Source organism: Ammodytes marinus (assembly GCF_949987685.1).
Source record: "Ammodytes marinus genome assembly, chromosome: 11".
Classification (NCBI taxonomy): domain Eukaryota; kingdom Metazoa; phylum Chordata; class Actinopteri; order Uranoscopiformes; family Ammodytidae; genus Ammodytes; species Ammodytes marinus.
The window spans coordinates 6697822-6725594 of NC_137215.1; the positions used below are offsets into that span (position 1 = coordinate 6697822).

A 27773-nucleotide genomic window follows, 5' to 3' on the forward strand; every position below is an offset into this window, starting at 1 on the left:
CATTTAAAATCAAATTTAGTCAAACATAGTCTATTTTTTCAATGCAATACCCCCACAATATACTTGAAAGCTTCTTATTTGCCCTGTACTCAATGCTGATAAACAAAGATCTGCTTATTAAAGGTGCTACGAGGAACTTTTAAATATTTCTGAAACAATCTCTTCTCTGATGATCATAAATGACGTGTAACAGCAAATGAGACCATCAGAGCAAAACAATTATATTTTTATATAGTTGTTCTAAATGCCTCTGGGTATATCTTAAGACAGTACTGCTTTTATGGGTTCAAGTGGGTTCAACAACACTAACTTAAAGTTCCTCGGAAGCGGAGCACCAACTAAACTAAACACTGTCACAAAACACCAGGATAAGAATATTTATTTTGAGTCATTCTGGAAAAACATCTGTATCGCATAATCTGTTTCTCTCACACTGTACTTACTGATGAGCCTCTCTTGTTACAGAATGAATCTTTAGCCTCTACATGACAAGACATGACCAACAGACACACCAGACTCTAGAAGTTCAGTAATAAAGCCAGGACTCAAGAATGCAGACCATAAATGCAATTGTCTTCATCTGTATCGTGGCCCTGGTCATCATTGAAATGGAAAGCAACATCCTGTCAAGGTAAAAGAATAATGAGCCATGTGTAACCTGACTTTGCTTAAGGTGTAATGCAGTAGGTCATGAGAATTATATTATATTATATTATAATTTATGTTGCTCGTCTTTTTTCATCCTTAGTACTTTTTCCACCATGGGTCGGAGAGAAAGTCTCTCAGAGGAGCAAGAAGGAGAGGATTTGGGCATGCATAACAGCAGCGGTGGCCGTAAGCACGTACTACTCTTCACCGTCACAAGGGCAGGTTCCTCGTTCGTGGGGGAATTTTTCAACCAGCTCGGGGAGAACATGTTTTACCTGTATGAGCCTTTGTATCATGTGGGTTTCGTGGCAAAGGACGCAAACGCGACGGTGCTGGCAGGAATCTACCTGGACATTCTCCAGGGGCTCTTCCTGTGTGATTTCTCTCCTCTTGAGAAGTTCATCTTACCCCCACCTCAGGACCATGTCACCCCAGCTCTGTTCCGCAGGCAGTCCAGTTTATCGCTCTGTGACGAACCTGTCTGCAGTCCTGTCGTCAAAGGTGTTTCTGAGAGGTATGGTAAATTCTCCAGATACTAACCAGTTACCAATCAAGCTTGACAATGGTTGATTATTTTAGACTGTTTGCTCATTGTATTTTAAAGGGAATGTAAAGCGCTTAGTAACTTTTTTTGAAAAGAGCTTTATAAAAATAGGTATTAAGTATAGGCCCTCAAGTATTGAGAGCCTGTAACTTATTGTTATTCACCATACTTTTTCTTCTTCTTCTTCTTCTTCTTCTTCTTCCTTCCCTTTTTCTAGCCCTATCTCCTCCCACACCGTTACACTTAGAAATGCAAAATAATTCACAGAACACTCGTTCCCACTCCGCGGGGTGTCTTATTATTCAGCTTCTTGATTTTCCACAAGGTGGCGCCTTGTGGAAGCCCCGACTGAAAAAAGTTTGAGAAGCCACGCCCCTCACACTGTATGTCCGATTGACTTGACATTTCTCACACAGGTACAGTTGAGGGTGCTCCACAAAAAAGCCTCTGCGGCCATATAAGTCCGCCAGGAAATATTTTTCACTAATTAGCATGAACTGAAAAACAGGATTTTAACCAAATCTCTCTCAAATTTCACCTTATCAAAACCATATGATACACATGTCCCTAAAAGATTGCTCCACAATAAAGCCTCTTGGAATATAGGGGTTGGCCATGATTTTTGTTTTCTTCCCTAATTTGCATAAACTGAAACACAGTCACATTTACTTTATGGATTTCCAATCTATCACCACCAAATTGTGTACATAGCCTTAGGGGACCGATATACACATGTGTATAAAGTTTTAGCGAGATAGCTGAAGAAACATGGCCACCATTGACAAAACGTCTTCGCGACAGCGGCCCTTTGCTGCTGATTTGCCAGGACGGCATCTGTCCTATCGGATCTAACTAAACTCTAATATAAACAATCTAAATGTATTTATTTATTTTAAAGACGATATCCTCAATTATAACATAAAAACAGAAAAGTATTTTGGATAATGTAACAATACGAAAAGTTTTTATTATGTCAATTTGGTACATTGAATTTCTTTGTAATTACTACTTACGACCTCTGCGATACCGGTGAGCAGGCTCGTTGCTGAGTTGTTCCCATTCAAACCGCTGTGCTCAATACGAGTTGCATTTGGGAACAAAACATCGCACCATATGTGGTGGTGTGGGGTTGTACAAGCCTTCAGGTGTTCAGCGTTAGTTTGGGACGACTAAAGCTGGGCAGACGCTGTGTGATTGTTAGTGTGTCATGTATTATAATTCTTGAATGCACCTCCACAGCAGCAAATCAGTTCCACCCTAACCAAATCCCATTAATTAGATGAGCTTATTTAGTCAGTGGGGATTGGTCAGGGTGGAGCTGATTCGCTGCTGTCGAGGTGTGTTCATGAGCCAACTTGTATCGTGGCCCTGGTCATCAACCCCACACCACTACTCTTGTTACTGAAATCATCTAACAATTTATTTGCAATTCAGTTCTAGTTCTACAAGTTCTATAAGGCAGGTTAATTTGTATTTAGCTTGTAATGTTGAGCGAAATATTTGCAGACAATCATGGGAAGTAGGAGATCGGGATAGACATTTAAAAGACCAAACACTCAAATAATCGAGATAATTGTTGACCAATTAAATGACGGATATGCCCTGAAGTCATGGCTGATTCTGAACAGGTGTCTTCTACCTTTGGTCGCATTTCAAATAACCAGGCGTTTGCTAATTTTTTGTATTAATTCTCAGACTAAACAATTTATGGCAGGCTGACCGGAATATACTGTGTTTCACGAATGGTACTAAATCAGCCACCGGCACGTGCTCGCAAAGATCTTAAGGACAGCAGGCACTGAAGTCATTAAAACACCACTGCATTATACAGGTTCAGTAAGAATCAACAAAAAGTTTATTGTAGTCGCTTTTAAGTGGCTACGAGGAACATTCAGTTTGTATACATTTTAGCAGCTCCATTGTACAAAAGCGGGATTGTTTTTACAACACCAGCTGTTCTTCCTGGGTGAGCGTAGCCAGAAAAAGTCATATAGAAAAACTATGTAAAAATATAATTCTTTGCACTGATGGTCTCGTTTGCTCTGTCACCAGAGGGAACTGTTACAAAACTATTTAGAAGTTCCTCGTAGCTACTTTAAGGAACCCTATACACATGAAATAACAGATGTTTTCTTACAATAAATGTACCACTCTTGTCCTAGGTTTCCATGTGTAAACCGTCGATGTGGGCCGTTGAACCTTACCCTGGCATCTGAATCCTGCCTTTCCAAACAATACCACGCCATTAAGACTGTCCGTGTCCGCCAGCTGGACACATTGCAGCCTCTGTTAGAGGATCCTCGCCTGGATGTGAGAGTGATCCAGCTGGTCAGAGATCCACGGGCCATCTTTGCATCCCGAATGGTTGCCTTTGCCCTGGGGCCTAAAAATGAAAAGGGGTTGAACGAGTTCATAGAAAACTGCGACCGTATGAGGATGGCTGCAGAGCTGGGACTGAGCCAACCGCGCTGGCTAAGGAGCCGCTACATGTTGGTGCGTTATGAGGACATTGCCCGCGACCCCTTGCAGAAAGCAGAGGAGATGTACAGGTTTGCCGGGATACCATTCAGTCGACAAATCATCAAGTCGATTCTGAGGAGCGCGCTTACCAACCATACATACAACGGGATCTACAGCACCATGAAGAACTCAGCACAGCAGGCAGAAAAATGGAGATCGAAGCTTCCTTTTAAAGTGGCCCAGGTAGTGCAGAACGTGTGCGGACCCACCATGAAGCTGTTTGGTTACAGATTGGTGGATGATGAAATAACACTGATCGATAAGTCCATCAGTTTGCTCGAGGAGAAAGAATTTCTCTAATCCAAAATGTTCCTGTGAATCTGTAAAAAGATGGCGGAAAAACAATGATTCAGAACCTGGAGAGGCCATTATTGCACAGATCAAAACTAACAAACAGGGATGACATAAACAACAACACATGTTTGACTAGTGACAGTGAGATTTGGGCCATACAACGATACTCATACTCACTAATGACTGGGGATGCAACAGATCTCAATATGAAATGTAACCGTACAGTACGCCTTCCACGGTTCAATTCTCACTTGACAATTGTGGATTTTTCGGTTTTGCAACAAAACTTACTGTAGACTAACTAGTTTCCATGAATTGTGTCGGAGCAATACAGTAGCACATGAACGCAGCATGCCCGTGAATGCGCCTCCCCGCCAGTACTTAGATAACTAATTACTATTAGCTGAACAAGTTGGAGTAACCAGCACTGTTAACTGCAACGGAGTCAGATATCACAAACACTGGAACACGGCGAGTGGGGCTGAGAAGCAGGAGTTTGAAAATAGGAATTTTATCCTTGTGTACTAAAACCATAACCTAGGTGAGCCACATATGAAGTATGGGCTAACTGTATCGTGACATCCCTACCAAAGATGGGCCCTATTGTAACCATGAAAAGCCACTTGATATAGAAGAAGTATTTATTTTAATATTGTATCCACTCTGAACGCTGTTAGGGGAGCGCCAGCTGTGTGTAAACACCAGACTTTTTTTCGGCTCGCACACACAGTGGACAGGTAGCTGATGGTGAGCAGATATTGACATTGTACTCAAGTAACAATAAATTAAATGTTTGTTTTTTAGTTATAGTCGTGCAAGTTGTAATTGGTTAACCCTAAAACAGGCAACGTGCACTGGGAGATACATACTCTTTAACATCATGTAGGGGGCTTGCTGGAAGGTTTTCACTAATCTAGTTAGCATTTATCAAAAGACTTGTCTGTTATTAGCATCTAGGTGACATGATTTGGTTCAAGTTATCTTTCATTGTTTAGTCAGCCTGATCAGAAATCAACATGGACGCCAGTGGTGAAGCGCCAGCTTCCCAGGGTGTAAGTAATCATATATTAGTCATACTTATTTTTGTTAAAATAACAATCTAAATTCATAGATTGAATTAGGACATTTGTCTTAACATGCTGATGAAGAAAAAAAAAATCCATTTGTGTTTGTGGGTTTTTTAGCAGAATTTGAAATGTATGTATCCCCAGAGATACGTTGCCTGCTTAGGGGGTAGAAATGTGGTCAATGTTCATTATTCTGAATTTTATTTAAAACTTGAAAGCATGTTGATAATGACTGCAGAACCATATATCATCATGAACAGTTGTGCCCATTACAACATTATTACTGTATTTCACTTTTAAAATGATCTTTCTATATTTATGTATACTTAGGGCAGTGCTGCCTGGAAGGCCCTATCCCTAACCGTTGGGGGAGGGGAGTGCCTTCCAGGCACAAAACACAAACTTAACTGCCCAGGGATGGCCAAAGCCACTGGCAGGGAAAGTAAGCTGCTGTTAATTAAATATATAATTTCCAGCTGGTGGCTGCTGGTCGTTGTAGGCGCACAGTGTAGCATCATGCCTGCATCGGCTTCAGAGGAGCCTCTGACGCACCTGTGGCAGCTGTTTGAAAGGATCAGGGTGCAGTGACTAATAATCAATCCTGCTTAGTTACAGTTTGGCCTGTCACCCATTGCTTTCCTTGGGCACTGCTTTCCACAAAGGGAGCCATTAAACTGGTACACAAGTAGGACACCGTGCCAGGTTCATGCACACGGCACCATAAAGTCCCTACATTCCTGTTGGACGGCCTCCATTTCACTGCCTTCGTGGACCACAAGCCGTATACTAAGCTGGTGGGTGTTACATTTGTCTGGCCCCGCCTCAGGAGTGATGTAAAGACCTGGGCTAGCTTCAGTTTGGCCTGTCAGCGTGTTCAAGGTACACATGATACCAAAGCCCCCTTGGCGCCGATTCTGGTCCCCGAGAGGCATTTCGACCAGGTCAAAAGGACCTGGTGGGCCCCCTGCCTTCCTCCCGTAGGTTCACTGACCTCCTCACCATGGTGGATAGCACCACCAGGTAGCCAGAAGCCATTCCTCTGCATTCGCTGAGGTGGACTGGGCGTTCCTCAGGTCATAGGTGGCCCGTTTTGGTATGCCGGCTGACCTCACCTTGTACAGAGGCCCACAGTTCACATCCGAGCTGCATGGCTAAAGGGTCGCAACTGGGTTGACTGCCTCCTGTGGTTGTTGGCCTGTTTGGCTCTCTGCCCCTAAGGAGGACATGCAGTTTTCATCTGCTGAATTGGTTTACAGACAGCCACTGGTGGTCCCAGGAAAGTTCCTTCAGGACGCTGCGGTTCTGTGGATGGGCGCGTCACATTGGACTTTTGCCCTGGGAAACTCCAGCCCCTTCACTCAGGTCCCCCTGAAGACTCCCCTATGATGGGCCCTTCTGTGTCCTGGAGGCGGGGACCAAGAACTTTGTGGTGGACATGGGGGATAAGCTAGAGCGGGTCACTATGGACCGTCTCAAGCCTGCCCATCTGGATGTGGCTGATCCAATTTGATGAAACTAGATTGGTAAAACTGAATAAAATGTACTTAAAAAGTAGTATTTGTAATTTAAATGGACAAGATAAACAACAATTTATCATTTCTGTTCATCAAATTAAAAATTTATATTTTTACCATTTCGGCTTTTTTTATACCTTAATAGGGCAACGTATCCTGGGAGATACAACTCGTAAAACCCAAAATATACAAAGTATAAAAAAATTTGATGTGGAAATATTTTTCTTTGGTCTTGAAGAGATGAGTGATAACATGAAAATATTTTTAGAAACTCATTTTCCACTGTTGCCTGTTTAAGGGTTAAAGTGAATATTTCGGTTAAAAATAAAGTTTATCTTAGTTAGGTTCTTGTTGACTTCCAAAGACCATGGCCCCCCAAGTGGCTGGGCCCTAGAAAGCATTACTACTTTCTGCCCCTTATGGCCGGCCGTGTGGCAGCATATATCTTTTACGTGAAAAAATAACAATTACATTTGTAAAAACAATGAATATTTCTTGTAGGTGATTTGATATATATATTTCTTTTAAACATATTTTTTTGGCATTTTTATGCTTTATTGATAGTGTAGAGACAGAGTTGAAATGGGGCAGAGAGGGGAGTGACATGCAGAGAACGACCGCGGGCTGGAATCAAACCCAGGTCCGCTGCTGGCCGAGGCCCATGGGGGAGACGCCCTACCAACTGAGCTAAGGGTGCCCCATAGGTGATTTGAATTTGATACTGATGCACATCATGTTGGCCCATGGTTCCTAAACTAAGCCAGTGCTGCTCCTGGGCTCACAGCCTGAAATCTGAAACGCTGTTTCAGTAATCTGCTTTCATTTACACTGCTGCCCCCAAGTGGTGAACGACTGCTGGTGGACTGTAAATGTGTATAGTAATATATAACCTCAAGAATCTTCAAGAAGAGTAAAGCAGAGACATAGTGCATTTTTTGGTGGAATAGTTGTTGTTTAAATGTGAATATTTTAATTTGGGAGTCAATGGGTTGAATATAAAGGGACTGCTGCTTGACCCAACACTAGATGTGGTAGTGGAACTCAGTCCAATTCTTTATCGTAACTATATCACATGTTGGAGTCAACTAACAGTAGTTGCAACTTGAGCGAAGAGACAAGACAAATATGTTCTTTGTCATAAAATGTTTCCTTAAAAAAACATAAGAACATCTTGCTTGTCGAACGCATGGTCAAAAACTGTGTAGCTTTCATCAGTATCCGACTATTTTTTCATTTTTTTTTTAACTATTACTAAATCATGCATTTTAAACCATTTTAAACATTATGAATTTTTATGGAATTATTGCTGTGGGTGGACATTGTATTCCGATGGGGAAAAGAATAAATAAATTGTTCATACTGTGTAAACAAGCTTGTCTTTTGTAATATTTAATAAAGTTCAGAGAACACCAGACATCTTTCACAGCTGTGGGACAGGGTACACAGCATGATGTAACAGATACATTGTTTCATGACAAAAAGATGAATGCCAATCAATGAAAATTAAAATAGACTGCATGACAAGGTTATAAGATAAGAAAAGATAATCCTTTATTACAATGGGGAAATGTTCATAACCCTAACCCTTATTGTACAGAGAATGCACGTCTGACTGACACTTCCTGTGTGACCGCAGATTCAACATTTGTTATTTAATCTTGTTCTGTGTCAGCTCACAGAAAAACACATGTTATCTCAGACACATTCAACAGAATATATGAATTGAATAAATGATACATTGTGACAAGCAGCCAAAAACAGGATTACAATGTATAAGTGCCTTAAGTTACGCGCTCTGAGTGAGAGAAAAGTGCTATATAAATAAAATGTATAATTATTATTATTAAGTTATCATGCCCTACCAGTATTGGTATATAATGTAAGTCACAGGAGGAGTCACAATGAATGATACAGTTACATTGAATGTTAAAAACTGGAAGCCGAAGGATTTTGAGGACGATTCTAGATCAGTAGGTGCATTGTTTCCAGTTTAAAGAAAATCTCTTCTTTTCACTGTTTGGAAAGCCCAAATTATCTCATTGTATGTTGTGATTATTTATGTTTTCCCCAAAAAGCTAGCCTTTTTTAAAGGATTTTTTTATAAAGAACGACATTTGTACAGTAGCCGATATATGCTAAACTGCGTTGCTCTAAAGATTTCTTGGTGAAGCAGATGTTGGGACTTTGTGTGCTTCAGTTTCCCTGTGATAAATACACATTATCTTATCTATCTAATTACATAGACAATGACACTAGATTAATAGGATAGCCCATTGGCTGTTTTAAATTTGACACTACTTTCACTTGCAGCATTCACATCCTCCTCTAAAAGAAAAGTGGCCTGGACTCAATATTCTGCAGGCTCTACTACCTCACACAGGGAGATCTTTATACATAATTGCTGAGTGTTTGGGGAGATCACGTGACCTCGCCAGCCTGCCCTGCACAGGATGTCCCACGCAGGGAGAGAGGGAGGAGGGAGAAGGAGCGTGGTCGGTAGACTGCACTCAGCTCGCTCGTGCTGTGGACTCCAGCACATGGGGAAAGTTGGAGGAAAAGTTTTGAAGTGATGATATTTGTAGAGAAAAATACTTTTCGGGCCAATTAGTGCTTGTGTCCAGCGTTTGTCGGGAAATTCTTTAATTACCTCTCTTGCAGAGCGTTTTTTTTTTGGTAACCCCAATATTGAAATAATAAAAAAAAACAAAAAAAACAATAGTGTTCTCGCTTGTCGCGGTTCCAATGCGGTCGATTCCGCACGCCGCTCGTGCCTCCGCGCTGCCTCTCATTCATCTGGCAGGAGAGGAGGAGAGTAGCCCGCGTCCGAGGACACAATGAAGCAGTGTTGTGTCCTTGTCCGAGACAATGCAGCAGCAAGATGCTACGAAGGGACGATGCGGTTTCTCACGAGATCTGGGACGTTTTTGCTCGATTGCGGACGGAGATCAGCTAAAGGTTCGTACCATCCGCTACCTGCACATCTCCACATCGCATGTATCCTGAAAGGAAATGACTCAAAACCTTCTAAATAGAAAAACAGCAAGCACAACATTGCAGAGGCACCGGCGCCTCGGGGAGCTTGTAAACATGCTGCTGCCACGCGCGTAAAAACGCCATATACATGGATAGGATAGATACTGATAAAGTCTACCGCTATTTCCAATTCTGTTAAACGATGCATGAGCGATGTCTTTACTCATATGCACAGGTTCAAATGATGACGGTGCAAGTATGGTGGCTGTGGTAGCCTATCTACCTTCAGATCCGCTGTTATCAATAAGCAACTCCAATACAGATGTGAGAGGTTCATTTAACCATTCTCCCATGTTTATTTTTGAATTTTTAAAATCATCCCAACCCTCATATAGGGTAATCACAGATTAATTGTATGCAGAAGTGGTCATAGACTGTATTCATTCTTGTTCAATGGTGGGTATGTTGGAAGGGCTTCTGAATTGAAAGCCCCCTCCCCCTAAGTGACTGCTATAGCATTACACACACACACCCCCACTCACACCAGAAAGGGGTTGGTTTTCTTAATTTCCAAATGGCAAATGGTACAAAGTCCAAAAATTAATAAACCACATGGAAATTACACATTAAAAAATGACAAATTAAATAGTTTTTCTATATGTTTCCTATAACAGTTAATTATTTACCCCTGGATGAACAGCAAAGCTTTCAATGGGAAGTAAGCCTCCTTGGTCTCTATGCTACTCGGAGGCTTTGAAGGCAACCATTAATGTAATTTGTAGTGAGATGATAAACAGAGTGATGTGTGTTTCTGCTTGAGCAGATAGTCAGATTTGCCCAACGCTCCAGTGACTCTTGAATATGCAAAGTGCTCAGCTCAAATGCTACATCCTGACAGTTTGACGGCTATGGCGTATTAAGCTCAGATAATTGGGTGATATTTACTTACAGAGCACACAATCACTCCACATCGGCTTGGAAACTGTCTTTTCCCCTTAATGATATGCTTTGTAGAAATGATTCACTCTCTTGACAGGTCCAAATGGACCTATGAGTGTGTGTGTGTGTGTGTGTGTGTGTGTGTGTGTGTGTACTGTATGTGTGTATGTGTAAGGGGGGGTGCATAGTCTAAATGTCTGTTTCAGTAACATGGGGTAATAAGCGAATCCATAGACAGTTTATTCACTATTACAAAATTTACAAATCTAATGTCAAGATAGTTCATTTGTTCAAAGGGTCTATCACCAACATGGCAGGGTAACGCAATGCCCCCAAAGGATGGGAACGATACTCCAATTGTCAATGACTAAGGATTTGCTTTTTTTAATTTAACCATGCTCCGACTTGCCCCATGCTCTATCGACATGCTGATATAAACACGGATCTACTATGAACAATTGCATCAAAAAATGTTCTCAAGTTCAACATGTCGAAACCTGTGCGTAGTGGTGACGTCATGTGGGAAAATATTCAAGTCCAAGAAATGACACTTAAGTATTTACCTGTAAAAAAGGTGCAAAACAGCAACACTCACTTCCTGAGTTTTGAAAGTGGCCTCATGTTTAAATGATAGGGGTGTTGATGAAATTACAGAGTACGGGCCGTGACTCGTGACTCAGTGCCATGTGGAAGTGTTGCGCTGTGTTTGCCGGCATTGCAAGCAGCCCTTTTTACATTAACCCCCTCTATCTCATCTGTCTTCTTCTTCATTCCGAACTCCCCTGCCCAACCCCCCACCCCTAAAACTAAACACTGTCACACACAGTTTACACCAGGATTGGGATATACGTTCACAGTCATTTTAAACCAGGAATAACATAATCAGTTTTTTCTCACACTGTATTTAATGATGAGCCTTTCTTGTTACAGAATGAAGCTTTGGCCTCTGCATGACAAGAGATGACCGACACACACACTAGACTCTAGACCAGTTACAAAGCCAGGACTCAAGAATGAAGACCAAATATGCAATTGTCTTCATCTGTATCGTGGCCCTGGTCATCATTGAAAAGGAAAGCAACATCCTGTCAAGGTAAGAGAATAAAGAGTCTTCTGTAACTTGACTTTGCTTGAGGTGTAATGCAGTAGGTCATAAGAACTTTATTCCTAACCTAACTTGGTTAAATAAAGGTCAAATACAAAAAAATCCTTTGGGTGGAGTCGTACCTTCTTGGAAAATTGTTGCGGAAATCTCTGGGTGAAACGTTTAGTCTGACTATGTCCAAAGGTTAAACAAATCATACCGCTAGCACCTCTAAACCTCACTGAATAACAACCCCACATGAATCTCTCCTGTTTAATCCAACAAAAGACCAAAATGTAGACATTTTTTACGCAGTTTTGATTCAGACTATTTCTTAATCGGGAGGAGTGGATCCTTTTTTTCTTTGGACAGAGTGAGTCAAACTTCTGCCAACTGTTTCCAGTCTTTATGCTAAGATAAGATGACCAACTGTTCGCTGTATCTTTTGATATAACACAGACACACAAGTGCTACCAATCTCCTCACCGTACTCTCGATTACAAATTTGATAAGCCCATATACTTAATATCAAATGACTACTTTAGTTGAATTTAGGCCACGGCTGTGATCCTCTGAGCTGGTAAAAAACACACAGTAGCTCAATGTCAACTGGTAATAAATGCCTATCCATTCATGAATTATACTAAACGCAGACCTATATGTATTATGCTGCTCCGTCTGTTGTTAATTTTACTTAATCAATCCTATGTGTCTCTTAAGGGTGTCTGATAAGCTGATTCAGAGGCAGACTCCACAGCAGACCCCCCAGACACCACTGGACTACAGCAACACCACACAAAATGGCTCCCTGGCGATGCTCAAAAAGTTGCTCTCAGGTGCGAAAGGGAATTACTCAAGTCTCTCTGAGGAGGAAGAGGAGGAGGAGGATGTAGAGGATTTAGGCACACGCAGTTTCAACGGTGGTCGTAAGCACATATTACTCTTGGCCACCACAAGGACAGGTTCCTCGTTTGTGGGGGAGTTTTTCAACCAGCACGGGGACAACATGTTCTACCTGTTTGAGCCGTTGTGGCACGTGGAACGCATGCTGACCATGGCCGGGGAGGCAAACAACGGCACGGTGCTGGCGGGAATCTACCGGGACGTTCTCCAGGCGCTCTTCCTGTGTGATTTCTCTCCTCTTGAGAAGTTCATCTCACCCCCACCTCAGGACCACGTCACCCCAGCTCTGTTCCGCAGGGAGTCCAGTTTATCGCTCTGTGACGAACCTGTCTGCAGTCCTGTCGTCAAAGATGTTTTTGAGAGGTATTGTACACATTATCAATGTTACTCACTGTTACAAATCAAGCTTGGATGATTGAACTGTGGTAGAGTTGCAAAGATGGAGGGGCTGCAAGTTCTGGCAGCATTTTCTTTAGCACTAAAAAACCTATTTTAAAATGTTAAATTAAGTTAATGAAACAGTAGTTTTTTTCCTCTGATCATCAGCCTGTTACTGCAAAGAAGACCATCAGTTAAAACAATGCTATTTTTATATAGGTATCATTAATGCCTACAACTTTTGTCTTAGGTATCACTGTAGAACCCGCCGATGTGGGCCGTTGAACCTGACCCTAGCATCTGAATCCTGCTTTTCCAAACAACACCACGCCATTAAGACTGTCCGTGTCCGCCAGCTGGACGCATTGCAGCCTCTGTTAGAGGATCCTCGCCTGGATGTGAGAGTGATCCAGCTGGTCAGAGATCCACGGGCCATCTTAGCCTCGCGCATGGTGGCCTTCTCCACTAAGTACCAGACGTGGAAGGCCTGGGCGCGGGACGGCCAGGTGCCTGAAGATGACGAGGAGGTCAAGAAGCTCAAAGGAAACTGCGACCATATAAGGACCTCTGCAGAGGTGGGACTGAGCCAACCGCGCTGGCTGAGGAGCCGCTACATGTTGGTGCGTTACGAGGACATTGCCCGCTACCCTATGCAAAAAGCTGAGGAGATGTATAGATTCACGGGGATACCATTTAGTCCACAAGCTAGGGAGTGGATTCTGAGGAACACCCAGACCACGCAGGAAGCCAGCGGGATCTACTCCACCCAGAAGAACTCATCGGAGCAGGCAGAGAAATGGAGATTTAACATTCCTTTTACACTGGCCCAGGTGGTGCAGAGAGTGTGTGGACCCACCATGAAGCTGTTTGGTTACAGATTGGTGGATGATGAAAAGACACTGGTCAATAAGTCCATCAGTTTGCTTGAGGAGAAGAAATTTTACTAAAGTGGAAAGGGGGGCCTGGAGAAAGCCATTATTGCGCAGACCAAAACTAGCAAGCAAGGATGCCATAAACGACACCAAAAGTTTTACTGGTGACAGTGAGACTTGGGCCATAAAACAATATTTATACTCACCAATGACGTGCCCTATGGAAACAATAAAGAGACACTTGATAAAGAGAAGTATTTATTTGCATATAGTATTCACTCAGAAGCCTGGTGTTCAAGCTTTATGTTGCGCTCAAGTATAAGATGTCAATACCGATTTAAGAGAGATTATTATGTCAAATTTGATAGTTGATCTTGTCTAGATTTTAAGGGATAAACTACAGTGAAAGTGAAATTGGATGTGGTTTGTGTTTTGTTTGTGTGTCTGGAAGAGAGGACGTTTCTGTTCGCAAGATTTGTGACGCTTGTGCATGATAACTGACTAGTTCAACCTGTTTTGAAGTCTGCACAAGAATCAACAGAAAACTGACAAAATCACTTTAGACTAGACCTGACGTGCTTTTACAGGGCTTTACATATTCCACTCAGGTGAAGTGAATGAAGGATTACATTTTCAAGAGGAGCAACATTCTTTGTTTCCCAAAAGCTTGTGTGTGAAAATATAGAATGATCATATTTAAGTTAACCAAATGCCATTAAAAGCTATTCTCTTTTAATGTACAGTAACTCAGGAGTCACTGCAAAATACAATGAAAAAAGACGGACAAAGGAACAATTAAGACGGATATAGAATATCAATGAGGTTACATGAAATGAGAAATGTAGTGCTAAAGATTTTCTTCAGATACCTACATGTGTCTTCCACATACAAGTGCTGTTTTTTTTTCCAAAAGCCAGTAGCCATAGCATTTACTGCTTTATTCACTTTCCAGCTCAATGGAGAATACATTTATGAATATATAAATTATCTGCGAAATTCAAAGTATTCACCCTTTGAAGCTATTAGTTGTGAGAAATGTACATGTTGATGGTTTCGATGACAACTAATATATATATTAGAAGTGCATATGTGGCATATGTGTATTAATGTGGCCTGTCCCTTTAAGTGAAACCCAGGTGCTGTTGCATTAACTGTCACTCTTGATGGTATATAAAGGTATCCACTGTGACTCTAGTTCAATGGCGCCATTGTGCTCTGCTTGGCTAAAGCACGGCCGAAACTGCTCATGGAAAGGGATATGCATTGGAGGTACATATATATTCTAGAGGGTTCATATACTAAGTCGGTGTTTAAAACATGAATAGGAATACATTACAACTGGCTGGCTTTGAGTTTCCCAGACTCACTACTACTGAAGTATTCAAGCCAAACGTAATATTGTGAAATACCAAGTGCAGCTGAAAGAATGGGTGTAGTGAGTATATGTATTCGACTGATTCAGATGAATCATTCAACAGCAATTACACTTTTGCAGTTATTCCTCAGTCATAAAGATAAATGTTTTAGCTTCAGCCTTAATAGAGAACGTATGCTATTGTCAACTTAAAATAATAAAATGTTTTCATTGTGGAATCATCATCAGTAGCAGAGCTGTTATTTAGATCTCAATTCAAACCTCAGTTCATTCAGTAGAAGTGTAGTCACAATTCTTCATCTATTAATTGCAAGTTAATTTAAAATCTTTAAGGTCTCTGAAAGCTGACTATTTAAATACCATTGTATTCCAACAGTTTTCTTCTAATGTTCTGTTAATAGTGCATATTTTACATATTATATACTTTTGCATAGCTGAGACCGAGTCCTTCCAATGTATAGGTCCAGTTATAATGCAGTGTGTCTATTTAGGGCACACTTTTACAAGTTCAAAACCTGAGGCAATTCAATTTTCCTTGCAAGTCATGAGTCCAGGCTCCAGTCTTTATTTTTTCTGTCCTAAATCTGACTGCAGTCAGAAGTCTACTGCTCTGGTGGTCAACAGAAACTTTCCGCTGTCCATCCATACTCAGTCTGTTCATGTCGCTTAAAGAAATGCAGTGCTTGTGTCAAGCCATCCATGCTGCAGGAGCGGCTTGAGGAATGTATTTTTTTAATTTTTTTTATTCTCAATTTTATGTTTATTGCACAATTTTGAACAGAGAAACATACATTCCAGTTTTAAATCCAGGTATCTCTGGAGAATGTTTGTTGTCAAAATCGGTGACAACAAGCATTCTCCAGAATCGCTGACTCCACTTGTAATACACAGTCCATCTCCTCACATTGAGTTCCATGTTACCTACAACTACAATATCTCTTTGGATGTTTTGATGCTTTGTTGAGGTTTTGTAACCTTGGGTAACCATTTCAACTGAGATGAACTCAAGCTGACTACGTTCTCTGAAGAAGCACACTACAGAGCTTCACAGTCTTTTCAGAGGAAAGTTTATGGAACTGACTGGTTTAAGGCCAGGACACACCGGCCCGATAATCGCCGTCGTAGAGTCGGGAGGGAGCGGGGACACGAATCTGTTTGGTGTGTGCCGTGAAATCGGTCGTCGTAGATGTCGTCGGGCTTCTTATGTTCAATCGGCGGCGGGCAGTCTTTCAGTTGGAGCAATTTGATTTGTGGAGGGCTAGCGAATCAGTGAAGCCCGGAAGTGAGGCGGGTAGCACAAACAGCTAACAACAGTTAGCCATTGTTTTAATGTGTTTGTTTGTTTCGTTCAGCGAGTACTCACATGCATCAACCCTTGTTGACTGCTCGACACCATGCTCGACACTCTCTGCTAAAAATGGTGCTCTTTATGGTCCATAAATATAAATACGTATTTCTATCTATGTTTATGGTCAAGAGAGCCGTCCCATCATTTCTGGCTTCCGTATTTTTTTGGGCCACAATACAGATTAGCGCCGCTTGCTGTTATGGAGACATTACGTCCCGCGCAAGCGCAGAGCGTACGGAAAGTCAGCAGTCGGTTTGGTGTGTTCTTTGCTTTTTCGGCCGCGACGGGAAGACTGGAGCTCCCTGAATTGGCAGTCTCCATTTTCGGGTAGTCGGACTGGTGTGTCCTGGCCTTTAGGCAGTGGGTTTAACAGGTTGTGAAAGTAATGAGTTTCCTCAACGACTCGCTGTCAGTGTTTACGATGAAGGTGATCCTTTTCACCCTCACAAGGGTCAAGCACAGATTGTGCTTTAGCAACTTGAAATGTATCACCCAGATGTACATTTGTGAGTTTCTCCTATTGAAATGATAATTAAAATTATTATTTTGCAGTACAATAGTAATTTGGAGCCATGTAGCTTTCAGCGTTTTCTTTAATGTGCAAATTCAGCCTCTGCCAAGAGTAAAATGATTTCTCAGCGGTTCAAGGATCCGTTGCTCAACATTTTTTCTTCTCTCATGTTACAGAGTGCTGTAAGACACCGGTAATGTTGATTCCTCAAGCTTCCTCTGTATGAAAATCCCATTAACTGTCCAGCAGTGGAACTGGAGTTTTTGCCAAACACAACAGTGTTTGTTTGTTTGTTTGGCCCAAAAACTGTGTTTATGGTATTCTCATCATGTTATGAACAATGTGTGTGCATTTGTATTTCATGTTTAACATACATTTGTTAACTTTTTTAATTGAAAACTGACCATAGTGATGACCAAATCTGAGTGTAAAGGTCACTATACCAAGACATTAGAAGTATAATAATTTATTTGTGTTTTTTTTTTATCTCTTTTTCAGTAAAAAACATACTCCACAGCAAACAGCACACACACAGGCAACACTTTGGCATTCCTCTTCCACCACACATATTTCTCCTTTCTTATCAATGTCTTATCAACGCCTTGGAATGCTTTGAGGCTGAGGACGACGTGGTTAAAATGAGGATTGAAAGCGGCATTGTTTACACAGTTGCACTCTCCCAGTGGAGCACTACATCCCCAATGGCTGCTGTTGCCAGGCACCCCCAAAAAGGGTGAGTGGGAATTGCTATAAGGCAGAAAACAGGGAGCCCATTCAAGTCTGCATTCTTTCTGTCTGTTTCACGGCCGAGCTGAGAGAAAGCTACTTTAGAGTTCCCAGCTGTTGGTCTAGCTAGCTGAATGTTCCCCAGATCCTTTCCCTGATGCCGAATATTCCCACAGCAACAGGGCAGATGTTACTATACTGCAAAAAAAGTAAATGTCTAAGTGATAAACCACTGAAGAGCCCATTCTGGCCCAGTCCTCACATTTTCCTTAAGATGTTGTTTGGAGACCACTTTGTGTGTTTTTACCAGCCACATGCACAAGTATGAACATGTCCACTATGAACTAAGACTGGGTACACACTTTTGTCACAATACTTATCACAACAAAATAAAAGAGGAAAACAGGCAGCTACTGAAAAGAGCACAAGTTTGACTTGACAAATATTTTTTTAAAGAATTTTTAAATATATTTTGACACAGCAACTCTTTGAACAAAAACATGTTTGTTTGGCCCGCTGGATAAACATATTTTTGTGAAAATAATTTCCTAAAAGCTAAACTCAGTTTGTTTGACGGATTAATTTAGTAAGCTTCCATTGGGTAAACTGTTATTAACCCAAGAACTGCTGATATGATATGAAGTAGACCTATAGCCTACACATTCAGAGCATTAAAATCAGTGTTCACGACTAGGCAGTTGATAACCTGGCTGCTACTCAGCATCACGTGTGGGTTTTAATCACTTTTCCTAAGTGGGGTCCAAGAAATTGAGCTCTCAAAATAACATGCCACACAAGCTATGAGAAAAAGCAAAAACATTAACAAACATGGACATGGGATTGTACACATACTGTATGGGCACAAACCTCCCACATTTGGCATAATGTATGTCATTTGAGTGTTTCAGGATAGGTGAAGCAAGACAAGGATTGTTGCCTTACTGGTAGCTTAAGTGCTCAACTGGCGAGCCACCGGGGTGCCCCTGAAACATTGTTTTCTGAAAATTACAACGTTTTACATTCTTGTAATTGAAATTCCAGTCAAACCTTTTACACACCATGCAACTGTGATAATGAAAGACAGCTGAAGTGCAGCTGTTCACCACAATGGAACTACAGTTATAGTGGGTGTTATGGTCGCCTGTGGCTCATGACTTAGTTTTTTCCAAATTCTCATGAATCCTGCCATTAGTTTTTTCTTGATTTTTGTAAATAGATTTGTTCTGTATGACGGACGTACAATTAAATCAAGGCACAGTAACCTGCCTGTAACCCTTGTAGATGACTCACTTTCTGACTCAGTTTAAGGTAGAATTTTGGCACGGCTTGTTTGAATGGTGACACTGGTTTTAGACTGTCATGCTGTTAAACTACTGTACCAACAGATGCACAAAGTATCCTTTTATGCACACACGGATTGAATGACTCTACTTGTGCTGTGTGAGTGGAGGTAAGGGAAGGGAGAGGGCTAAAAGAAACAGGAAACCCTGCACTTATTGACCTATTTTTGGCTCTGATCCATGTTCCTCCTCTCTTTAACATCCCACTGTCCAAATCACTACTGGGATAAGACCGAGGTCGGTCTTATCCCAGTAGTGATTTGGACAGTTAAGGACTGTTTTTGGAAAGATAAACACAAGCAGGATTCTTGATCGGTGTCTGAAATGGAATGTTTATTTTTGTGTTCGTTCGTGTGCGTGTGTATGTGTATGTGTGTGTGTGTCTGCTTTGTGACTTTTTTTAGGGGGGGAGGGGATCATGACTTTCACTTTCTATCTTAAGCTATCCAGTGTCACAAATTCACTATGCTACTTCAGTCCAGCTCCCCTCAAGTACACACATGCGCACACACACACACACACACACACACACACACACACACACACACACACACACACACACACACACACACACACACACACACACACACACACACACACACACACACACACACACACACACACACACACACACACACACACACACACACACACACACACACACACACACACACACACACACACATACACACACACACACACACACAAACACACACACACACACAGCACCCCTACCCCTACCTTTCCCTTAGCACACTCCATCTCCTCTTACTGGCTGCCCCTCGTTGGAAGGTAAATAAATCCTGTGGTTGGGGTGGAACACTGAGTGCCCTCATGTGCCTTAGGCTGCTGTGCCTGAAAGAAGCCTTGTGTTTGTCTCTGTACGGTGGCTCCACTACGCCTTACGCCCGCCATGCAAAGATAGGCTGCTCTGTGAACACCCCAAAAAGGAATTTGTTCTAAAAGAAGAAAAAAACATGGTTTAAAACTAAAACCGTAAGATGAGATGAGCTAAGATAAGAAGGAAAACCTTGCTTTTTAAACATACTGCTGTTGTAATAGTGACCTCAGGTGATGATTTCTGGATGATTACCGTTTACTAAAAGACAGAATATGACAGTGAAAAAATATGATGCAGTTATTTTCTGTGTGTCCTCTAGAGGGCAGTAGACCCCACGGGATGTCACTTATCTCTTGTCTGTCTGTGTGTGTGTGTGTGTGTGTGTTTGTGTGTGTGTGTGTCTGGTTGTTTGTTGGCGTGTATTACTCAGGTTGTGAGGACATTTTTTACAGTGACATTGTGGGGACTTTTGGAGTAAGAAATAGAAGTCCCCATTACGTATATAAGTAAGATTTAGTGTGAAGACTTGGTGGTTAGACTAAGGTTTAGGTTAAGGTTAGGGTTACTGGTTATGGTAAGTCTCCTAGAAATGAATGTAAGTCTATGTATTTTCTTCGGAAGTGATAAAACATGACTAGTTGTGTGTGTGTGTGTGTGTGTGTACAGTAAATTTGCATTTGCATCACGGGCAAATGCATATATGTATGTTCTATATCCATGTGGGCATATGTGCATTTGCATGTGTATGGGCCCTTTCTCAGGTGATTGCTCACATGTGCAGCGGTAATTGTGCCGATATTTTATCTTCCTCATTACAGGAAGTTTTCCTGCAGCTCAAGACAAAGCAGAAAACGACTCCTGCTTATGCCTTCAATCCATTGTTAGAATCAACGTTCCAAGCACCGCATCCCTAGAGCTCAACGGAACGGAAGTGTGAAAGATGTCCACATCAAAGAGGGTGCAGGCCAGCACTAATCCGCAAATAATGGCAGGCAGGGCTGGACTCAACACACATGTCCCCTTACTTACTCATCTTGGACAGAATAGAGAGATCCCCTAAGATTATCGTACAACACAACACCTGCACTACAGATAAAGACCAATTAAAATGTTCATGGAACAATATGAGCAAAAGAGCATCTGAAAACATCTTAATGTTTAACATCTTGTGTTTTTAATATGGGGAGGAAGGGTGTGTGGAGGACAAGGTACGATTTTACCCCAACGAGCACATAACAACACTGGTTTTCTGCTCTCCAAAAAACGATTCTGACCAGAGGGGTGGACACCCTCTAGTGGGGAAAGACTAAATGTTGGTACAGCAATATTAAAAGCTGTGAAAAGCAGCTGTTATTTTGATAGTTTGAGTCAACAACACACACGCATGCACGTGCACGCACATGCACACACACACACACACACACACCACCCACACACACACACACGCATGTACGGCTATACTTGTGAGGACACTCATTGACATAATGCCTTCCGTAGCCCCTTACCTTAACCCTCAAAACTAATTGACTATAACCCCAAACCTTTACAGTAACAGCCTGTCTTAAAGTGACAACAGGCGAAAATGTCCCCACATTCCAAAATTGTCCTTACTCCTAAGTTATAAAATCAAATTGGTTCTCACAAAAATAGTCAGGTGGGCAGCCCTTGAGGGGAAATTCTTCCCGACTCACCTGTACCATTGTTTCCTGTGCTCTTCCTGTGTGAGGAGCCTGTGTTGTTTGAATACAATGGGGTCAGGGAAATCACGGCACCTGTCAGACAGACACTCCATCATTGTGACAGAGAGTGGAGTGACAACAAACGGCAGGAACGCTCACCACAAACTACCCCCATTTTTTTGTGTTCACGCATCACTTTTATGCTGGTGCCATCACACAGGACTTCAATATCCAGAGTAAATGTCATGGAAATGTCTTTATTTTTATTTTATTTTGTATTCCATTTCAGCTGCAACATTGAATGCTCTGTATTTTTTGGTGTCTTAGACATTTTGCATGAATTTATGGCACTAGGTCTGTGAAGGGAGGCAGATCACTATAACAATCGATCCTTTCTTTGCTTCAGATGGATGAAAACAAAACTGTCATCCTTGTAATAAAAAATTATTGGATAATTAGTTGCACTCACTCAATAAATGACTTACAGGTGGCGAATTCTGGAGAACGCTTGTTGACAAAAATATTGTTGACTGAAATATGGGTATCCAGTGTGGAAGTATATACATTACAGTAGTCCTACGTATTGATTAAAAAGATAAATTATATTATTTTATACCATTGTATTAAACTATGTTATATTCATATAAACATGCTGGAGCACATGTTTTAAGTAACAATAAAATAATTTAAGTTAACTTCAATTAAACTTCAGTAAAAAGTAAATCATACCAACTTATCCTGTAGTGATATGAGACATTCAGTATAATTTGGCTGTATCATGAATTATGCCATGTTTTTTTTTGTGTCGACCACACATTGTTCGGTGCCTATACAGTTGCTGCATATTTAATATTTATTTTTTATTCAACTTCTATCAACCAGAATTTGAATGTTGTTTGAATCAGTGTTGTAATCCAACATGTAAAATACTGCAGAAAACATGCTACCAATAGCACAAAACTGATAGCGGCAGCTTCCTCAACAGAAATTGATATTGTATGATATTGTGACATTCACTAAACCCGTCTATTCACTCCCTAATCTCCCAGTGAACTTCACACAGGCGGCCAGGTTATGTTAGACTGACATAAAACAAAAGGTAACAGTGTGTGTCTTCCAGGTCTATCTGAGGTGCCAGAGTCGGGGATTAAAACTCACTCTGGGAATGTCAGCTTTGCCAGACAATACAATCCCGTCACTGCTGCCACCACTGTCTTCATTAAAAATGTATCAAGCTACATCCAAAATGGTGGCTTGTATCCAACTCTTGCAGTCTTTTCTAGACATGATTTTAGAAATAATTCTGTTTTACTTAAGGCAAGACACAGCTTTCACCAAGCACTGGTCAATTTAGAAACTTTTTGCTATATGGCATCCATGACATGTCTTCTTTCATACTAAATAAAAGGTCCAAAATGTACATTTAGGTGTTTATTTGATTAAACCTGGTCTGATTGCGTCTGTTCATTTCTCCTATACAACCATCTTTAACCGTCATTATCTCAAAATTATTCCCTTAAAATCCTATTCACCTGCAGTGTCTCAATTTTATAAAGTCTCTTGTGGTACCCTACCCAATGATCTTTTAATTTGTCCGAACCTCAGTTGTCACTGTAGTGGAATAAAAATCAATAGCATGACGTCACTCTTTCCTCTCATAATACCAGTGCTCTTGAGTGCACCTCCGTCCTGAGTGATGGGTGTACCCCATCCAGATCAGCACACAGCCAGCCCCCCACAGAAGACTCTATAGACATCACTGTTACCTTATACTATGTCCTCCCCTCTGCACCCCACTGTCAATCAGTCGGCTGGCCCAACCTTCTCAAGTTGCATGAGCTATGCGTAGCAATTTTTTTTACCATTATGTATCCACCCTGCATAATTCATGGCCTCCGTTCTGTTTGAAACTGTCCCCTTGGAGAGAACACGAGAGGGGAATCCCAACCCGCCCTAACAAAGACACGGAGGGCTTGTCTTATGGTGGGAGTCAAAAAAATTATGTTGCATTTTTAATTATCTAAACATTGGAGAATTTATAATTGATGAGGGGGTATTGGTGGTAGGTGCAGGTCTGGCCCTTCCACCACCAAGGGAATGAAACGATGTGGAAAGTGTTGGGTCAATAGGCCGTTAGGGATCGGGTGCTCTCCTGATCCAGAGGCAGAGTATGACAAAGCAGCACAGAGGAGATCCCATACACGGGCCAAAGTGGAGCAAGCATTTTCCCCTTGCCTCAGTCCAGTCTGCTATTGTCCGGCCTGTGTTATTCGGCTGAGAGACGATGGGGTTTTTGTCATCGGAGAAGCCTGCTCTGGTTCACCGTGGGGTGGATCAACATGACTATTTGTTTTGGTAAAATAAAAGAGCGGGATTGGTTTAAGGCGAGACACTGCAGGTGAATAGGATAGGCCTACACATTTTAACTTAAGGATATCACCATGAAACTTTGCCAGTGGATTACTTACATTAAACAATATTTTTTTCGTGTGACAATGTTTTGGGAAATGTTTTAATAAGTATGCAAATTTGGCAATATCTAACTACAGATGTACATTTGCACCTCTTTAAAAATATAAAATCTAGATGTTGGATAAAGGCAGAGTTACATCTTCATTTTATTTTTTACAACATATTAAAGTCAGAACAGATTTTGGATAGAGCATTTTTTTAATTTTATGATAGGCTACAGGTCTAAAATATGCATTATCGGCATGTTTCTTTTTAGAGCAATATGTATCATAAATCAGACAATTAACAACATATGAAGAAATTCTTCAGAATAGTGCTTGTTAAAGATGGTTGTATAGGAATACAGACACAAACAGAAGAGGTTTAGTAAAATAAACACCTAAATGTACACTTTGGACCTTTTTTTTAAACTATGAAAGAAGACATGTTATGGGAGATACATAGGCCTACCCAAAAATCTCAAAATTGATCGATGCTTGATGTAATGAATATTATTTCAGTGACATACTGAAAATAAGCCATGAGACAAAGGAAGTTCATAAATGGTTAATGTCTCCCCTCCCCCCAAATTAAAAGCTTAATCGCTGTGTTTTCAACGGCAGACAGGACAGTAATGACCAACTCTGAGTGACTGACCATGGGAATGGGCACGGCTTAAATCCCCACCATCCCAGTCCCTGTGTGCACTAAAGTCTGACTCCCAATCTCCACACACTATCTCACGCTCACGCTCACACACACACACACACACACACACACACACACACACACACACACACACACACACACACACACACACACACACACACACACACACACACACACACACACACACACACACACACACACACACACACACACACACACACACACACACACACACACAGTCAGGGTTACAGAGTTGAGTTTGCTTTATGGTGTGGCCACCCTTTGATTCACCGCTCAATGAAACTTGTGACTGTTTTAATTAAGGGCAAAAATACACTGACAGTGTAGCACACGGAAATCCGCTGCCGTGCACATAAAGGGCGCTAATGCTTTTCTTCCTGTCGACGCAAGGCTGGCCCCCTTTTGTCAGACTGACCATTCACTTCTCATTCATTTTCTTTTGCTCTCTTTCTTCCGTTCTTAAGTATGGCATCGCATGAGGTCTTGTAGCTAATGACAGGAAAAACATTTCCAGGGCCCAGCCAGGTGAGAGGGGCTTCATGTGACTAGTTACATAGTTTGGATTGACCTTTTGTAAAAACACACATTTCTTATTTGGTTTTTCTGTTCTGTTTGTTTCCAAACTGCCACAAGGGATTTTTTTGTGGCGGCTAAAAAGAACGACAAAGGATACTTCGGCCTCTTCTGTTGTTTGGAGTGCCTTAGGGCAAGCGTTCATTTCCGCTACATGAAATATGATAAAAATTGTCTATTTGTCTCTTTCTTTAAAGGTGCACTATGCAGTTTCAGGTTAGATGCGGGCCCCCTTGTTGTGAACAACAACAACAACAGTGAAACAGTAACTTTTCAGGTAGCTTTCTAACTTCAAACAGTTTTCCAGGGATCCAATTTTTATTGGAAGAAAGTGTGTTAATCCGTTTATGAGAATATACCTTAGTAAATGTTCGCTTCTCTGACACACCCAAAGTTACTTGTGCACCTTTAATTCTCCCCCTTTATACTTTTTACACTGATCAGTAAAACTTTTATGGATCAGTTTATGTCTACTATTAAAATGTTTCCTTATAATTAAATAATGGAAAAAGAATGGCAATCTCTGGCCATCTACCAGCATCCAAATCATCTGACAGCCTGTCTGTGGGTTCCCATGTTAGTCACTGAGGTACAGTTCTCTGTCATTGTGGTATTTTGACAGATGTTTCACTGAGGTTTGTGTATATGCCGGCGTGTGACACGGCCTCTCTTCCTCTGGGGATCAATGTCTGTCCTGTTCTCTGGCTGATCTGATGTTTATCTGCTGGTGATCAATCACACTGTTGACAGCCTGAGGGTTAGTGTTACCTTCCCTACCGCTGCCTCTTGAGTGGGCGGCGCTATATACAATACAAATGTGACAGGAGATGCCTAATAATAATATATGTATGGATCAAATATATTCCAATATGTAGTGTACACTGTGTTAAAATATTGTACTTAAGTACAACATTTGAGGTACAAATTTTTCTTAAATTTTTTATTTTCATGCCACTTGTTTCTACTTCTATTCCACTGCATCTCAGAGGCAAATTACATTTATCTGACATCAGATACACGTTACACACAAAGCATCTGCAGAGCTTGTTAAATATATTATATTACAAAAAATTATGTTAAATAAATGGTATTAAAGCAATATAAAAAAGTACAGCTAAAACTTATTGTATATTGATCAGTTATTCAATAAAAAAAAAAAATCTGTCCCCATTAAAATTATACCTGAAAGAAGAATGGTCTAGAGTAAAATGTATTGGGGGTATGAGTTTGAAAAGTGACTGAAGAAGAAGCACATGAAATATTTAATTTTGCACTGCAACTGCTAGTTTCATTCAACCTTACTCTTCTTATTTTATTTTATTTCTTTATGTGTGTCTGTTTATGTATGGTATCACTTTGTGGTTCCTTGTATTGTCTCACGTAAAATAAAACCTTAATTTCTTTCTTTTTAATCTATTGTCAACTTTTTTGATAATAGGTTAAAACATGTTTTTTATGCAAACATATTGTATAGTTACATTGTCTTAAATGTGAGGTTTTGATGATTTTTCTTTGTGATTATTTTATTTTTTGAGAGTTAGTTGGTTAGTTAGTTCTTTATTATCCTATTTGACGGTAAGGTGAGTATATAAATTTTAGTTTGCATTGTAAAAAAATGGATGCAAAAAATGACAATACAATAGATAAGTTAAATGCTTAATACAAATGAATGTATACCTAAGTCCTGAGAAAGTTGGAGTCTCATACTGACTTTAGTGTTTAGATAACAGATGGGATTCCACCACAGGTGTTCACAAAAGAGAAAAAAACATTTAATACTGTACTGGCAAAGTTTCTAGTCTCCTCGGCCCAAAATAAAGCCCCTACAGTTTGAAAACAGCCTCTCCACACAAATGATTGATGACGACCCCCCCCCCCCCCCCCACCCCCCTACTCACAGCAAATGGGCCCAAGTCAGGATTTCTGTCCTTAATGCAGGTGTCAGTAATCCTCCTCTGCCTCTTTAAGTGATGTTTTTAGCCCGAGGGAATGCTTGACCAGATTCCTGCCTTTACCGCGTTGAAACAGTGTAATCTCTCAATCCTTGACACAGCAAATAAACACTGCACAGAAGGAGAGCCCCGCAACTTTATCTCTCACTTCCTATACACATTGTCTCGTTGACAAGTTTTCAGGGGAACCTCACAGACCAGAGAAAAGAGGAGACATATTTCTAAGGGTAATACGCCCAAAGGGGGCTGTGACTCGGGGATTGAAGGTTAAGTGCATGTACTAAAAACTCACAAAAAGAAGCTTAACACCTTTAGGCTATAATGACATTGCACAGACTTCCTCTTTTGGTTTCCAGATCCTCCTGAGAAGAGGAACACTGCCATGTTATCCCGTTACACAAGATGGGAAGACAAATGGGAGAATACAATTCAGAAAAAAAGAAAATATAAATAAGATGCTTGTTTTTTATCATCAATTTAATACGTTGGTAATACATTTACTTTGTTAAAGGAGGAGTCAGCGATTTTGGAGAACGATTATTGTTAAAATC

The 27773-nt window shown here is 41.0% G+C and overlaps 2 protein-coding genes across 2 annotated transcripts; both read left to right on the plus strand.

The window, feature by feature from the left end:
• Positions 1–551: 551 nt before the first annotated feature.
• On the plus strand, positions 552–4012 carry LOC307257645 (carbohydrate sulfotransferase 3-like; the record flags this gene model as incomplete). Its single annotated transcript, XM_080036905.1, has 3 exons — positions 552–631; positions 674–1162; positions 3355–4012. 3 exons carry the CDS (start codon positions 552–554, stop codon positions 4010–4012), a joined length of 1227 nt encoding a protein of 408 aa, XP_079893031.1.
• A 5107-nt stretch (positions 4013–9119) lies between these two features.
• LOC307257415 (carbohydrate sulfotransferase 3-like) lies at positions 9120–14042 on the plus strand. The gene is made up of 4 exons (XM_080036642.1): positions 9120–9542; positions 11430–11592; positions 12304–12849; positions 13115–14042. The coding sequence occupies exons 2-4, from the start codon at positions 11513–11515 to the stop codon at positions 13809–13811; spliced, it is 1323 nt and encodes a 440-aa protein (XP_079892768.1). The 5' UTR covers positions 9120–9542; positions 11430–11512; the 3' UTR covers positions 13812–14042.
• Positions 14043–27773: the final 13731 nt, after the last annotated feature.

Coding starts and splice junctions, on each gene's coding strand:
- LOC307257415 (XM_080036642.1), top strand. CDS start 11,513: ATGAAGACCAAATATGCAATTGTCTTCATCTGTATCGTGGCCCTGGTC. Junction 11,593..12,303: donor GAAAGCAACATCCTGTCAAG/GTAAGAGAATAA, acceptor GTGTCTCTTAAG/GGTGTCTGATAAGCTGATTC. Junction 12,850..13,114: donor GTCAAAGATGTTTTTGAGAG/GTATTGTACACA, acceptor CTTTTGTCTTAG/GTATCACTGTAGAACCCGCC.